Here is an 18,101-nt window from a genome sequence, read left to right on the forward strand (position 1 = left end):
CGTATATGTCTCTACTCTTCCAAGTGATGATGTGGAATGAAAAAGGAGAACTGAACAAGCAACAACCACAATCTGTGAAGACATGTTGGCCAGTGTGCAGCATGAATTTGATTATCGCATCAGTGTTTGTAGGGTCACACATGGTTCCCACACAGTGTATGTCAAGTGAATGTTGTAGGGGGAAAACAAAGTACAAGTTTACTCTTTAAAGTTAAGTGTATTGTTCCTTTGTAATTCTACTCATTCGGCAACAATAAAGTTTTTAAAGTGTTTCCAGATTTTTGAAACACACTGTACAACTACAGCAAGTTCCCGGTTACCCAGGTCCTGATTATCCAAGCTGTGGATTATCCCTGCACATTTTGGCAATATTTGAAAAATAAATAAATAGATAATGAAGTGTGAACTTCTGTTATAATTAGAATTAATGTTTTTGTTTCCATGAAAAAGCAACAGATCCTGATGGAATCCACGAAGAAGACTGGAAGTGCTTCGGGTGAAGAAGGATTTGATTAGCTTTGAGACTTGATGCAACAAATTTATCAGGAAGAATGAGTTCCATATGACTGGAGAGACTCCAGTATTCCCCATATTCAAGGAGAAGGATGACATTCAGGAACATTGTAATTACAGAGGAATGAAACTATTGAACATACTAAGTAAATCTGGGAGGAGATTAGATAAAGATGGCTTCGACAAGAAGCAGCACCGGTGGTCCAACAGTCCGGATTTGTGCTGGGGAAAGGAACAACTGATACAAGTACACACTTTGGCAAACAAGAAGAAGGAATTATATGTCATTTCTATAGAACTAGAACAGGCTTACAATAAGTGTTGCAGCAAGAGATCTGGAATTTAATGGAAGAGAGGGAAGTGTTTGTCTTATCAATGACACACACAGGTTTACTATACATGATTGAAGCGATTTTATATATTCCAAGTGCTCCATATGTGCCCCCTACTGATTCAGCAGATATCAAATCAATAATCAAGTTCTTCCCATATTCAGCACAGTATGTCAGTATCGATCTGTCCAAATCCACTGTCGATGCGAGTTCACAGTTCTGGTAGGTTTGTTGGTAGAGGAGGCATAAACTCTTGAATCTTTCACATAATCCCACACAAAAAATTGCTTGCGGTTATGTCAGGAACACATAGCATAAAATACACATTTCAGGGACTTTGCCATTTTGTCCAATTGCTCACTGCTACACTCTCATGGCTGAAATCTGAAATCTGGCTGTAACAATACAAAACTGCGTTTTTTCATAACAATGTTGAGTTTTGTGACCGTACGTTAATTAATGTAGCTACAGTGAATTTTTAAAATCACTTCAATAATTTATAATAATCTTGTATAATGGTACAAGAATCCAGGTAAGAAGAAATGTATGGCTGACAGACTGGATACCAGCTTTGGTTGGGTTGCATCCTGGATCTGCTTGGCACCCATAGGTAAATTTCCAATCTGGTCATCATCACATTATTATTAGACTGTATTAGAGAGCAATTTCATGAGTGTACAAAGAGACAGTACAGTGTTATGTAGCATCAACCTGGGTCCATTGGAAATGAAATTGGGAAGTTGGAGAAAAGCTGTGAAAGACAGAGGACTGAAAACCCATAGGGAGAAAACTGAGTGCTTAGGAGGAAAAAGGGAAGAAACAATCTAGATGGACTGACCAAACTTGTGGAAAAGTAACAGCTTTAATCACTTATACTCATCACTGTCTAGTGACGGTCATAGTGTGTAGAGTGTACACAGTTTGGACGGACTGCATAAGATTGTCAGGTGCACTGTGTGATAGAACAATAAATTAGGAGCTTAAAGGAATTGTGTTTACATCAATACTGAGATCCACAATACTGTATGGAGCAGATACATTATGACACATTGACCAAGTAAAACACATTGTAAGGCAATGGATGTGGATGGAAAGAGAATGTTAGGAAAAATTTATGGCACCTCCAGAGCTGATACAATCAGAAAGTAAAGAATAAGTGGCAGCATTAAAGTGACAGAGATATCAAAGAAACATCAAGAGGGAAGTCTGCAATGGTATGGACATGTCACAAGAAAGGATGACACCTATGCTGGCACGAGAGTGGCAGAAATGGCAGTGGAAATGACATGGGAAGAGGAAGGCCACAAAGAAGGTGGACAGTGTATCCGAGAAACAGAGGGAAAACATAAAAAAAATGAGGCTTAGGAAAATGGAGACTTGCCAAGAAAGTCAACCCCCATCTGAGTGAGAAAAGACAAAGGAAAAAAGGAACACACTGTTTTGCCTGAATCTCATTTTTAGAACACACACTGGGGCTGGAGCAACATAAACCATTGATCTGTTGTTAGAGTATGGACGACACACCATTTTCCAATAGTGAACTGAAAGCAAGTGGTGTCAAGTACAGTTTGTTTTCAGTGCAACTTTGTAAATAAGTTGTCATTTTCAAGAGACTGATGTGTTAAATAATGCAGTAGGCTTTCTAATGACACATTACACATTTTGAAAATACAATAAGGCAATAGTATTGTGAATTATATGAGTTTTCGGTTATCGTAGTAGTCCCAAGTCAACCATTAACCTGGATCACTGGGATCTTGTTGAAGGATGTTGGAAAGTCATTGAGGCACCTCATTCTCTGATAGTTTACCATACATTTACAGAAGATGGGACGTACCTCTGCCATGCACCCCATGGTGGTTTGCAGAGTATAAATGTGGATGTGGATGTAGATGTAGATGTAGAAGACGAAGTGAAGAAATCCTGCTATCTAGAAAGCAAAACAGCACATTAAGGATGACAAATGAGGGTATAAAAGGCAGACTAGCACAGGCAAAGAAGGCGTTCTTGGCCACAAGAAGTCTATTATGTAGTACCAACAAACATCAGCTTTAATTTGAAGAAGAAATTTCTGAGACTGTACATCTTGAGCATAGCATTGTATGGAAGTGACTCACTGACTGATGGGAAAATTAGAAAAGAAGAGAATAGAAGTGTTTCAGATGGGGTGATACAGCAAGATGTTGAGAATTATATGGACTGACAAGAGAAGAAATGAGGTGGTTCTCCACAGAATCAGTGAGGAAAAAGCATGTGGAGATACTGACAACACCAGGTGACACTTCCATGGTACAAGAGGGAGCTGTAGAGGATGAACTGAAGACAAGGGGTATGGTGTTTCTCCGAGTTCCTAGATAACAGAACTCAGCATGTCATTCTCAATGGAGAGAAGTCTTCCGAAGTAAGAGTGATTTCAGGTGTGCCGCAGGGGAGTGTCTTAGGACTGTTGCTATTCACAACATACACAAATGTCCTTGTCGATAAGATCGGAAGTTCACTGAGGCTTTTTGCGGATGATGCTGTGGTATATCGAGAGGTTGTAACAATGGAAAATTGTACTGAAATGCAGGAGGAGCTGCAGCGAATTGACGCATGGTGCAGGGAATGGCAATTGAATCTCAATGTAGACAACTGTAATGTGCTGCGAATACATAAAAAGAAAGATCCCTTATCATTTAGCTACAGCAACTGGAAGCAGTTAATTCCATAAATTATCTGGGAGTACGCATTAGGAGTGATTTAAAATGGAATGATCATATAAAGTTGATCGTCGGTAAAGTAGATGCCAGACTGAGATTCATTGGAAGAATCCTAAGGAAATGCAATCCGAAAACAAAGGAAGTAGGTTACAGTACACTTGTTTGCCCACTGCTTGAATACTGCTCACCAGTGTGGGATCCGTACCAGATAGGGTTGATAGAAGAGATAGAGAAGATCCAACAGAGAGCAACGCACTTCGTTACAGGATCATTTAGTAATCGTGAAAGCGTTATGGAGACGACAGATAAACTCCAGTGGAAGACTCTGCAGGAGAGACGCTCAGTAGCTCATTACGGGCTTTTGTTGAAGTGTCGAGAACATACCTTCACCGAGGAGTCAAGCAGTATATTGCTCCCTCCTACGTGTATCTCACGAAGAGACCACAAGGATAAAATCAGAAAGATTAGAGCCCACACAGAGGCATACCGACAATCCTTCTTTCCACGAACAATACGAGACTGGAATGGAAGGGAGAACCGATAGAGGTACTCAAGGTACCTTCTGCCACACACCGTCAGGTGGCTTGTGGAGTATGGATGTAGATGTAGAAATGAAACCAATGGAACAGGAGAGAAATTCTTGGTGGGCTGTATCAAATACCCGTCACAAGACTGAAGACCAAAAAATGTCTCAGCTTTTTATACAACTATACCCAAATTATAAAAATATTTAGCGTATTGAAAAAACATTAACACAAACCTTTTGTAAGTGCTGACCTCCATATTTTTGTGCGATTTTGTTGCTGCCAACAAGCGCTGACTTAAACAAGAAGGTTGGAAGTCGTCATCATCTTCTTCAATTTTGTCGTCGTCATCTTCTTCTTCACTGAGTGCCAAGGCTGTGGCGGGCTTAGAACTTTTTGATGACTGACCTATCTTGAAAGATATTGGTCCCAGCTTAGGTGGTGGAGGAGGAGCAATTGGCAGATCGTCGTCAATGGAAGTCTGGACGACAGTCGAATACTGTGACACTGACGACCCCTTGGTTATGTTCGTGTTGTATGTTATTACCGATGTCGTGTAGCTTCCCGGAGCATTCCTCAAAACTTGTGTAACACAGACATTCTGACTGCTCGTTAATTTGTCTTCTGGCTGTTTCGTTCTGGCATATGGATCATTCTGGTATTTATGTGATCTGTCATCAGAGCCAGATGATCTCGCTACATTCCGTGACCGTTCTGAAGCTTTGTTGTATCTGGCAAGTTGTAATTTCTTTGCTCGTGTGCCAGGGAGATCTTCATCCAAATGCTCTAATTTTACTATGCGATTTTCCTCAGACAGTTTGCTACCCTTATACTTGTGATCACCAGCATAATCTTCTTTTGTATCCCGGCCTTTCAGTGCTATTTGTCTTTTCGGTGGTGTTTCTTCACAAGGAACTGTTAATAATGGTAGGCCCATTTTTGCCCGGCGCTCATTTAATTCCTCCAGTGTGCGCCTTATACCACTCACAGGTAGTTTTACTAATGGCCGACCTTCTTTGGCCCTACGTTCATTTATCTGCTGTAATTTGAGCAGTTCTTTTTCCGCCTCTTCAAGTCGTCTTTTCCTGGGGTCCTCCCTACTTGTCCTTTCCGTATACCACTTTTCCTTTACTGTTGTAGATTCCCTATCCCTAAGGCGTTTATCCCTTTCTCTCTCCCTCTCCCTCTCTTTTTCTCTTTCTCTTTCCTTCTCACTCTCCTTGCTGTGTTCTCTTCCCCTGTGTCTTCTTTCCTCTTTCTCTTCGTTCCTACCCAATCTGTCCACTTCCCTGCTAGCCCTCGAGGAGCTAGTCTGTCGTTCCATACTGCCTCTCCTCTCCTCCTCCTCCTCCTCCTCATCGTCATACCACGTATCCACGACCTCTAGACCCTTCAATATGGACTCGTCAAAACCGTCTGATTCGTCATCCTCACCATTTCCTCTGAATGGGGTTTCAGCCATCGTTACAACTTTGTCACCACTTTATTAGAAGTACCTGAAAAAGAAATTGAGTACACGTTACTTTTGACAGTTAGTAAGAAAACAGAGTTTAATGCCAGTTCATATATAAAACAAATTATGAACTATTATGAGTGCAGGAAGTTTCACCCTCTCTCAATGTTATGCTTTTTGAGCAAACTACGAAGAATAATGTCACAATGAGGATCTGATAAAAGAAAAAGACTAATGTTCTGAATTGATCTCAAAGTTCGCCAAACATTAAACACCAGGCTTTACACCCAATGACTGCACGTATTACTATACAATTCAGCAGCACTTTTAATTTATGCTTTCATCCATCCATCGCATTTTGTAGATCCCATTACAAAACGTGGATCTTTAATGCTATGAAACAACCACAAGTGCAAATTAATATAGAGACTGGGATCTCAGTACTGACCAAGTATGCTTAATTATGATTAAACTGTTATATTCTTCAACCAAAAGGGCACAGCTTGTATCACAATGACAGCATACATCACTAATTAATACTGTAACTACCACTATTTCAACACAACTACGGTAACAAATCTTCCACTGACAATGGGACTTCACAGACTGGAGACATCTGACTTACTTTATATGTATGCAATTTGAAGGTTATTGCCTAGAAATAATAATAATAATAATAATAATAATAATAATAATAATAATAAGCTTGACAAAACTACCCTCAATCACCAGAAAATTTGGAGTGCTATTAAGTGCAAAACATTTCCACCTTATTAATATAGTCGGCAGTAACACAGTGCGTAGCACTGCAGTCTTATCATCACAGAGTTGCTGGTTCGATTCTCACCAATAGTATTCTTTTTTTTTATTTAAATTTTAAACATTTTTATCAAACGGAAATTTTAGTTATGAAATACTGAGTCATAATTTTTTTAAATTTCATTTGATAATCACACAAAATAAAATTGGTACAAACATGCAAAATTTCTTATTTTTTAATGAAAAACGTATATATAACAACAATTCTGTTTAATTTATACGAACAGAAAAGTATTTTACTCTCTATCTGATGTTTCGCACTGTTGTACCAAATTGTAGCTTACCGCCAACTCTGATTTTATTATGGTGTCAGTAAATAAAAATAAAAAGTTAATGTAGTGATTCAAAATATGATAATTAACATTTCCATTTGATAATAGATTCTTTTCAATAAAAGCGATTTTAAAAATCTACTGGCAAGAATTGATCCAATGACTTTTCAATTACAAGACTAATATGCTTCAGACTGGGCTACTGCCATCTCTGTTAACAAGTTCAAATTATGATCTACAGGAAGAGCAATTCCCCTGACACCTTAGCAAATCAGGGAGTACCAGATTATTGCAAGGAGCTACACTGTCAAAATATTGTGCCAAGGATACAACAACACAGCAACAAACTGCGAGAGAATTATTCATCCCCAACTATTACAATTTCCTTGAGACAAGTATGTATTGTTTATATAGGTATCGGTCTGTGCTGCTGGAAGTATCAGCAGTAATATTTACTTTGCAGATAAATGCTCATATTGATGTGGGCATCCACAGTTATATCTGTGGATATCAGCAATAACAATTATTTTAAGGTAACAAGCTACAGGATAGTGTCAATAATTACAATTATGATCTATCTGGATGGCGCATGATCAGTAATAATAATAATAAATATTACTGTTTTGGGTCACTATTACTACCCATTCAAGACGGAGTACCACATATCGACTGAAAGGTACAGTGTCCCACAGACAATACACTTGTCGATATCTGCAAGGGTTAAACATGGTGCCTTGCCTTTCTTCCTGTTTTTCTACACAATTACTATTACATGTACATCCTATTTTTGTTGTAGCAGCAGTACCCATATGTCTGAGTCACTACTGTTCCATATGAATTAAAAGCCGTCACTTACACAATTATCAAAAGCTCTACTGCTACGAAGCTTCTAACTCCAGCTTGTTCTTCACAAATAATAATTAACATAAGCTCTCTCGACATTTCTCTTAAATGCACTTACAAGTTCACATTCCAACACTTTTTTCATTTGTAAGTGAAGCACATTAACACAGTTTAATATTATGGTGAATTAACATCCAACTAATAAAAGAAATACATCACAAACATTTGATAGTATGTCACAAGTCACAACTTTTACCACAACTTCATTTTACTTACCAGCGTTGCGAGAATTTTCCACAAAAAGATCCACAAAAACATTTTAGTAATAATGATAGAAAATAGTAACTTACAAAACATATGAGGAAAATGTCAGGACACGTTGTGTTAAAATAGATTAGACTGGGCCCTAGATTCTTACTAAATAGAATGTAAATTACGAGATCCAGATGAAAATTCATGCCATGCAGAAGTTTAGTGGCAAAGATCCAGCATACTGAATGCTTTTCTGTGATTTACAAAATCTTAATAACTGCAAAATACTGATCAAAACTTGTGAATGCGGATAAAGCACTTTGGATGTGGTGTGGTTAGATTTCATTTACCCACATTGGCATGTAAGTAACAACTTGTCTTACTGGAGGTGTTGGCCAGTAAATTGCCAAGCAAATAAAAAAAATTAGAAAATGGTAGTTCAACTTTCAGACTTTTTTCCTTCCTTTGAGCAGAGATACATGCAGCTGCAGTGTCCTGGCACCAGTCTGAAGTGTAGGGTTAGTTGGAGGCAGTAGCTCTACAAACAAAGTGGTAAGTGATGGGAAGGAAGAGGCAAGAGCAAAGAGAGAAATAAATGGGGGGGGGGGGGGAGAGAGGAGCTTGTTATCAGAGAAAGTTAGCTCCAGTTTAGCCAGGGACAGTGCCATATTATAAGGAGCAGTAAAAAAGTGCAGGTGCAGTGGGCAATACAGAATGGAAGGACCTTATCAACTGGTCTTCTTGGATTTCCTTTATACTTTAAGGATTTGAAAGTCAGTGCCCAGACATCAATTTCCTAAAGCGGTATGACATAATTCTAAAATCCCTAAAAAATCATGCTAGGAAAGCAGGTTTCCAATGCTGTTACCTACAAAACATTTTAAGCTTATCAGCATAGAAGCCGACAGCTGAGTGTATAGCATGGAAGTCTACTAATCATAATTTCATTGGTAGCACATTTTTTAACTTTTATTTAAATTGCATATCTATTAAATGGCAAGTTAGCTAACAAACACCAAATCTTTTTGATAAAAATATCACCTTTGTTTTTTAATTACTAATAATAAGGAAATAAATGAAAATTTGACAGAAATGCAAAATAATTCATTGTGCAATTAAAAAGTCGTATGAACATCAATAACATTCCCGAATGAGATTTTCACTCTGCAGCAGATTGTGCGCTGATATGAAACTTCCTGGCAGATTAAAACTGTGTGCCGGACCGAGACTCGAACTCGGGACCTTTGCCTTTCGCGGGCATGTGCTCTACCAACTGAGCTACCCAAGCACGACTCACGCCCCGTCCTCACAGCTTTACTTCTGCCAGTACCTCGTCTCCTACCTTCCAAACTTAACAGAAGCTCTCCTGCGAACCTTGCAGAACTAGCACTCCTGAAAGAAAGGATATTGCGGAGACATGGCTTAGCCACAGCCTGGGGGATGATTCCAGAATGAGATTTTCACTCTGCAGCGGAGTGTGCGCTGATATGAAACTTCCTGGCAGATTAAAACTGTGTGCCGAACCAAGACTCGAACTCGGGACCTTTGCCTTTCGCGGGCAAGTGCTCTACCAACTGAGCTACCCAAGCACGACTCACGCCCCGTCCTCACAGCTTTACTTCTGCCAGTACCTCGTCTCCTACCTTCCAAACTTAACAGAAGCTCTCCTGGTTCGCAGGAAGGTAGGAGACGAGGTACTGGCAGAAGTAAAGCTGTGAGGACGGGGCGTGAGTCGTGCTTGGGTAGCTCAGTTGGTAGAGCACTTGCCCGCGAAAGGCAAAGGTCCCGAGTTCGAGTCTCGGTCCGGCACACAGTTTTAAGCTGCCAGGACGTTTCATCAATAATATTGTTCAATCTTTAGAAATAAAGTATATTTTTTGCAGTCAATATTTAGTATTTTTGTATAAATATCAATTTAATGTATTCACTAGTATTTTCATGTGATTACTACTTAAAAACAGAAAGATGTTATTTTTATTAAAAAATTATGTACCAATATTTGTTAACATATCATTTTGTTAATAAACATGCAATTTAGATAGACATAAAAAATTAAGTTGTTACCAATGAAATTCGTACTGACGACTTTTCAAGTACTAGAATTGTACGCTACACATTCAGCTACTGACAACTATGACAGTTAAGTTCAAAATGCTTTCTGGGTGATTACTCGAACTTGGGGGAAAAAAAAGACAGATAATTCCAGGTATAAGGAAGAAGACAATGTCATAAGAAGCTCTTGAGAAACTACGGGTGAGGGGGTCATGGTACTGAGCATCTCACAGTAATGACTTTTCTTTCCTCTTCGCTGTATTTTAACCACAGTTTTTAAACATCAGTAATTATATGGACTAATATTAAAATAAACCACACTTTGAAATATTAAGTATTTTAAAAATTGTGATTTATAAAGCTCAATAAAGTTAAATTCCAGTGTTCAGTTAAAAACACAGAATTCTCTGAGATTTCCCTTATTTTTCCAGATAAATTGTAATTCCCTGAGAATTCCAAGATGATCCAGAAGAATCACGACCCTGGCTTTGTGATAAACAGCTGTCAGAAATCACAATTTTCAAAGACGATTTTCCTGACTCCTTTAAGAATTGCGTCATAGTGCTTTAGAAAACTGATGTCTGGGCACTGACCTTCAAATGCTATAAGCATGAAAAAAATTTAAGAGGGTCTATCTGTCACAGCTCCTTGTTACTTAGTTAACGGTTACATAGATCATTTACGAAAGTTTCATGGAGGCAATGTGGAATGAGTAGTTTACAGGCTATATATATTCAATTTGAAACTTCTTGGCAGATTAAAACCCTATGTCGGAACGGAACTTCAACCTGGAAACCTGGCATTTTACAAGCAACTACTCTGTATCTGCTACCCACAAAGGAATCAATTCCCTTCAGTGGCTTAATTCAGCCAGAACCTCATCTCCTACTTCCCAAACTTCACAAAGTTCTCCTGCATACCTTATGAGACTAGCAATCCTGGAAGAAAAGATATTGTAGAGAAATGGCTTAGCCAAAGCCTAAGGGAATTTTTCGTAACGGATCTTCACTCTGCAGTGGAGCGTACGCCAAGTTGAAACTGTGTGCCAGACCATGACTCTAGCACAGAACCTTTGCATATCCCTGGTAATGGCTTCACCAACTAAGTGGGTGAATCGTGCCCAAACAGCTCAGTAGGTAGAGCAATCACCTACAAAAGTCAAAGACCCCAGATTCCAGTTCTGGTCCGGAACACAGTTTTAACCTGCCAAGAAGTTTTAACTCAGCACACACACTGCTGCAGAGTGAAAATTCATCCTGGTATATACAGTTAGTCTTGTGCACAGCTATGTACCGACTACTTAAAGGTTACTAAGTAGCACACTAGACTAAAATTTAATAAAAAAAAAAAAAGATAGGTGATTTGTCAAAAAGATGTAAACAGAGAACAACGTGGTCACAATTTTTTTTTTCCTACCTACATGTTAAATTTCTGGGAAAGGCTAATTTTACATTTTCTCAATAAATAGCAGAAAATCATTGTTCTAGCTGTGAACTCCAGTCACGGTCAGGAGACCGAGACCAAGATGGCAAATGTATGTTTGGGCCCTGAAATGTGGAAGCAGGTTATGGAACGGTATTGGAAACTGAGAATGTTGCTATGATTCAGAGACAGTGGAGAAATGGCATGGGGCTGATCAACCAAATGAGGGTAACAATTACACCTTTACGATACCAATTCAAGGTATGTGTAACAGTGTGTGATAGGCAAAAATGCCAATTAGGGTGACATTGCATGTCTACCAGTCATGACTGCTCAAATGTGGTGTTTGATGTGTTTTAATGTTCCCCACAAAATTCTTCCAGGTATGGTCACACAGTGAGGTGCAAGTGGTAGTAGTGTGTGATGCACTCTGAAATGAGGAAGCAAGTTGCTTTCATTCATTCATTCTGACACTAGTGCACTATGTGATGACAACTTACACCAAAGGGTACAGTTCTGTAAACCATTTTTCGTGGTGGTTACATGTGAACTAGGATTTATGGGCACTATAGTTTGGATGGGAGTACAACTCAAATTTAATGGACCTGTCAATCAGCTACTGAGCTGAAGAAAAGCCCTGCATTATTGCTGAAAAAGCTACAAATTTGCCTGGAGTGAACAAATGGTGCAGTTTCTCTACTATAGGTCTCTTTGAGCTTTTCCATCTTGAAGTTGCCTGAACTTGAGGAAGTACCTGACATGTAAACCGATTACATTTTCTATTGTATTCTTGCCATGTATGGCACTGACAGATTTTATTACTATACTTCAAATAAAATAACTTTGTGGCTGACACATGTCTGTAGAGGGGAGTGCGGTTGCCAGCTCATACATAACATGCAAAAACAATCTATCAAATACTAACAAAGAGATAGATGGGCTGGCCAGTACTTACCTCAGCTCAGTACAGCCGATAGATACACACAAAACAAAACCGAAAATTTATGTTCCTAGCTTTCGGAACAAATGTTCCTTCATCAGGGAGGAGAGAGGGGAAAGAAAGGGAAGAAGGGAAAGGAGATTCAGTTACTCACAACCCAGGTTATGAAGCAACAGGGAAAGGAAAATAGGGAGGATAGCAAGGATGGAGGCATGGTTGTCAGAGGGAAGCCAAAGATATTCTACTGTAAGTACTGTGCCAGCTTCAAACCAAAGAGGATGCATACAGAAGTAAAGAGGTATATAGTATAAAGATAGATAAAGATATATATCAACCATGCCTCCATCCTTGCTACCCTCCCTATTTTCCTTTCCCTGTTGCTTCATAACCTGGGTTGTGAGTAACTGAATCTCCTTTCCCTTCTTCCCTTTCTTTCCCCTCTCTCCTCCCTGATGAAGGAACATTTGTTCCGAAAGCTAGGAACATAAATTTTCGGTTTTGTTTTGTGTGTATCTATCGGCTGTACTGAGGTGAGGTAAGTACTGGCCAGCCCATCTATCTCTTTGTTAGTATTTGTTTCACATCTCTATATGAGATTTTCCATTAATCATTTAAAAACAATCTATCTCGTGTCTTCACCTAGCCCACTCCCACCTCATCCACCCTGCATTGCCTGGCAAGGCTGCCGCTTGTGCCTGCTGAACATGCAACACAGTGAACACGTGGAGCTAAAGGAACAGCTACAACTGGCTAATGCCCTACCTCCACCACATCAACTCATTGCAGCATCAATTACAAAGCTACCTCAATTGAAGTGAAATGAGAAAGTACTCGTCCACACTATTGCAGGTATGTGTGGGCACACACTGACCAAACTGTACCTGGTCAGTGACAGGACACTTGGGACCCACAGAGTTTCCTTAACGCTCTCCAGCCTCATACCACTCCATTTTGTTCTTATGGGACACAGTAAGTGGGAACGAGTGATGTTACAACAGTACACGTTCCCTCTTACTGCGTCCCAGGCAAGCTGGATAGACTTTGGGATGAGAGTCAAGCAGGGAATTCCAAATGGACACTATTGTGTGAGCTACAGAATCTGTGACAACTTATACTCAGAAATGTACTGGTGCAGAAGGGCAATAATTTTAAAGTATCCTTTAACAATCATTTAGCACAATAAATTTAACAAGAAAGTACACTTGTAGTTATGAAAATAAATGCTGTAAGAATGTTCAAAATGTGTAGACACTTTTTGATGCACCTGGCTTTAGTCTTTAAAAATGCTAAAAAATGGGAGACATTGTTCAGAAGACATTATTTTAGACAAGATTTAAAATTTGTTTTGCCACCTGTTGGACATTTTACGTTATTGGACAAAGGATCAAAGATTTTTGTGAGTAAATATTTAACACCTTTCTGAGCCAATGGCAGCTTTGGTAATGAGAACAGATGGTATTCCCACTCCCATGTTGTAGTTGTTGACATGTCAAGTGGCGTAAGGGTCCTTACTCGATCATCTCCAATTTCGATGAAATTTTTACAGGATGTACATATAGACACTACATGAAGCACTGCCAAAATACAGTTTCATAAGTAGTACGGTGGGGCCACTAGCCACCTTTTCGTAAAGGCTCGTTTGTCGACATTGCGACTGAAATGAATAAATGATCAACTTTGATTTACCATTGCTCAGGATCTAAGAGACCTGTCGTGCTGAAACTTTATGATCCTGTTCAACTTTTTGGGTACAAAGCTTAGTTATAGTACAAAAGATCAAAATATGGTAAATTTATCATAGTGTGCTATCAAAGTGGCTCATAAATCTTGTCGTTCCAAATTCTGGTTATACTTTATTGCCTTGTATCTACTGAAAGAATAACTTTCTGCAGCTGATACTTTAGTTATCTGCAACCTGTCAGTGTGTCATAAAGCTCTGCAAGTGGCATCCAGATTGCTCAAATAATAACTGAGTTATCTGAGCTCACCTTGTCTGATTAGAATAAGTTGTTTTTATTTTGGAGACAGACCAGTTTAGTGTCAACAATGGAGTTAGGTAACATGCTTCAACAATCAGTCTGAAGCACACTGTTGTGTAGTGAAGAGTGTTCAGATGTTGTATGTGCCTTTTTAAATGATGTAAAGTGTGTTGTCATTACTGGATAAACATCTTTTTTTGGTAAGTAAAAATTATTTGAAGGTACAGGGTGACTCTTTAGAAATGTTTATCAGGTTATTTAATTTTTTTCTGTCGTATTCTTAACAAAGTTCCCATTTTCTATGATTCTTTCATATTTTTCAGTTCTAAATTATATATCACTTCTACTTTATCTAATATGGAAATAAACAGCAATTGGAAGCATAAATTTAATTGTAGTGTAATGGATATCAAGGAGGTTTCAGTACCATGTGTCATTGGCCTTGCAGATAATTCTGCATGTCATCTGAAAACATACACACACCAACATGGCTTCATTCCAATCAAAGAATTTTCAATAGAACAACAGGAATTAATAAACCAAAGAAGTGAGATATGTCTTACTGAAAACCACAAATATGCTTTCATCACAAAGCAATACTTGTGGACATATATGGCTTTCTACAGAGATCTTGTTTTAATTCTTTTGGTGCAAAGAACCATTCTGTTAAAAAAAACTTTACGGATTATCACTGTGGAAACAGCAAAACAATTGCAAGCCGTGACTAAGAGCAATGTGAAACCTGATCAGAAGATCTGTCCAACTTGCAGAAAACAATTTTTAGCAAAGAAAGCAGAAAAAATCACAGTCAACTTCAAACCAGTCAGAAGATGAAGCATATCCAGAAGTATCAATCGATTCAAGTCTAACTGCAAGTATCAATCGATTCAAGTCTAACTGCTTTTGGGGTCTCCCCTCTAAAATTTTAGAGAGTATCAAAAAGGGATGTGAAAGGTTACACAAAACGAAAAATAAGCGAAGCTCAAGAGGCAATTGCGAATAACATTGCTGCTGCTGGAGGAGATTCGCCCCAAAAGATCTTCAAACACTTAGTAGAAGCAAGACATGTCCTGATTGTGAAGATTATAAGTAGCTGATTAAAGAATTGAAAGAGAAGTTGCAATTGTCAAGGCAGCCTAAAAAATTGCAAATACTGACAATGCAAGAATTTGGTGTTTCAGAGAGGATGGTAAAAGCAGCAAGGAAGTGACAGGCAGAAAATGGTATATTAGCTCTGCCAAAGAACGAGTGTTGCAAGAAGATTCCAAATGCCATAAAAGAAAGAGTGGTAATATTTTTTTCAGAATGAAGAATTTAGCCGAATTTGTCCAGGTAAAAAAGACTGTGTATCAATTAGAATAGAAGGAAAGAAAGTTTTGATGCAAAAATACCTTTTTCTGAATAATGTGAAAGAAATGTTTGCTGCATATCAACTTCAGCATGGGCCTGAAATTGGATTTTTCAAATTTTGCAAATTCAGCCCAAAATGGTGCATCACTGTGGGTGGTGCAGGAACCCACTCAGTCTGTGTTTGCACTTTACACCAAAATGTGAAACTAATGCTTGCAAGCACTCGAATTAAAGAAGATTATAAGAGTCTGATTGCTAAAACTGTGTGTTATTTGGAATCCAAAGACTGCATGCTTCATCACTGTGAAATCTGTCTGGGAAAAGAACTATTGGAACAGTTTTTAGAAAGTAGTTTTGAAGACAGTGATCCAGATGATACCATTGAGTTCAAACAGTGGGTGTACACTGATAGAAATAGATTTAGAAACCAAGCAGATGACCACTGAGGATTTTATTGAAGATCTGATTTCAGAGTTGACAATTTTTCCACTCATCATTATGTTGCAAAGCACCAGAGCAAGCACCTAAAATGCATAAAAGAAAGCTGTAAGCCAACTGAACAGATCATATTAATGGACTTTGCTGAAAATTATTCCTTCATTGTCCAGGATGCAGCTCAAGGTTTTCACTGGAATTATAGCCAAGCAACTTTCCACCCATTTGTTGTGTACTTCAGAAATAACTTTGACATCAGCAGCATCAACTACTGTATAACAAGTGACAGCCTGAAACATTACGCAATCGCTGTACATGCTTTTATAGTGGCATTAATAGAAGATCTAAAGTGTCTCCTTTGAAAAATCATGTACATTTACTACTTCAGTGATGGGTCAGCCCCGCACTACAAAAACTTCAAAAATTTTTGGACATTCTGCCACCATCAAAATGACTTTGGAATCTCAGCTGAATGGAACTTTTTGCTACAAGCCATGGAAAATCTCCATGTGATTGAATTGGGAGGAACTGTAAAGCAACTAGCAGCAAGAGCAAGCCTTCAGTGACCAACTGAGGACCAGATTTTGCACCAACTGATTTGTTTAAATACTGTACAAAGAATATCAGAGGAATCCAATTCATTTTTGTTTCAAAAGAATAAATTGAAACATTAAAAACTGAGCAGGAAGCAAGGTTCAAAAATGACTGCACAGTATCAGGAACAAGAGAGAATCACCATTTTGTGTTATTAAATGAAAAGCAAGTTTGTATTAGAAGAGTATCCAATGATACAAATTTTTTTGTGGCAAATGTTGACTAAAGTCAAACAACAGTTTCATTCAGAAATATTACAGCCTTACAACTGGGCCAATACAATGCCTGTATATATGATGGAAAATGGTGGATTGGTAATGTCTCTGAAGTTTCAGAAGAAGAAAATGATGTTTTAGTCAGTTTCATGCACCCCAATGGACCTGCACATTCATTCTATTGGCCAGCTAGGCAGGATGCTTGTTGGAATCCAAACCAACACATTATTTCTGTCATTTCAGCTCCATCAGCAACAAGAATGGGCCAACATTATAGCTTGTTAGAATCAACTGTAGTTGATATTAGTAATAAATTTCAGCAAATGAATTAGTAAGAACTGAAATATTTGGCTTGGGACAAGGTGAGCTCAGATAACTCAGTTATTATTTGAGCAATCTGGATGCCACTTGCAGAGCTTTATGCCACACTGACAGGTTGCAGATAACTAAAGTATCAGCTGCAGAAAGTTATTCTTTCAGTAGATACAAGGCAATAAAGTATAACCAAAATTTGGAACGACAGAACTTGTGAGCCACTTTCATAGCACACTATGATAAATTTACCATAGTTTGACCTTTTGTTTTACAGCTAAGATATTGTACCCAAAAAGTTGAACAGGATCACAAAGTTTCAGCATGACAGGTCTCTTAGATCCTGAGTAATGGTAAATCAAAGTTGATTATCTATTAATTTAAGTCGCAATGTTGAGAAGTGTAATGTAATGAAAATGTAAGTTTATTTGTTCCTAAATGCAAAGTCTCCAAAATAAAACAACTTTTTCTGATTAAACAAGGTGAGCTCTTTTCAATGGTGCCGAGAAAAATCAAATTTGAGTGATCCCTTTCGAAAGACAGCCAAAATTGACTGATTAAATTTTTTAGCACACTTTATTCATTTCAGTCACAATGTCAAAAAACATGCCTTTACGAAAAGGTGGCTAGTGGCCCCACCATACTACTTATGAAGCTGTAATTAGGCAGTGCTTCATGTAGTGTCTATATGTACATCCTGTAAAAAATTCATCAGAATTGGAGATGGTTGAGTGGGGAGCTTGTCTAAATATCTAGGTGTAACTATGCAGAGCAACCTTAAGTGCAATGACCATATGAAACAGATAATGGGAAATGCAGACCCATGAGTCAGATTCATCAGAAGAATCTTAAGGAAATGTAACTCATCCATGAAAGAAGTGGCTTATAAGGCACTTGTTCAACCAATTCTTGAGTGTTGTTCATCTATCTGGGATCTGTATCAGGTAGGACTGATACAGGAGATAGAGAAGATCCGATGAAGAGTGGTACATTTCGTCACAGGATCGTTTACCTGGCGAGAGATTATTACGGAGATGCTATACAAACTCCACTAGAAGGCATTACAGGAGAGGTGATGTGCATCACAGAAAGATT

At 38.4% G+C, this 18,101-nt stretch overlaps 1 protein-coding gene across 6 annotated transcripts in view; it reads right to left on the reverse strand.

The window, feature by feature from the left end:
- The window catches only part of LOC126106608 (uncharacterized), a 182,144-nt gene that overhangs the window by 116,102 nt on the left and 47,941 nt on the right, over nt 1–18,101 (reverse strand). For all 6 annotated transcript variants that reach the window (XM_049912952.1, XM_049912953.1, XM_049912956.1 and 3 more), the window contains exon 2: nt 4,305–5,564. In XM_049912952.1, coding sequence (XP_049768909.1) covers nt 4,305–5,530 — 1,226 coding nt within the window. In that variant the 5' untranslated portion in view covers nt 5,531–5,564. The remainder of the gene's footprint in view (nt 1–4,304; nt 5,565–18,101) is intronic.

The sequence above is a fragment of the Schistocerca cancellata genome, chromosome 10 (assembly GCF_023864275.1).
Source record: "Schistocerca cancellata isolate TAMUIC-IGC-003103 chromosome 10, iqSchCanc2.1, whole genome shotgun sequence".
Taxonomy (NCBI): Eukaryota; Metazoa; Arthropoda; class Insecta; order Orthoptera; family Acrididae; genus Schistocerca; species Schistocerca cancellata.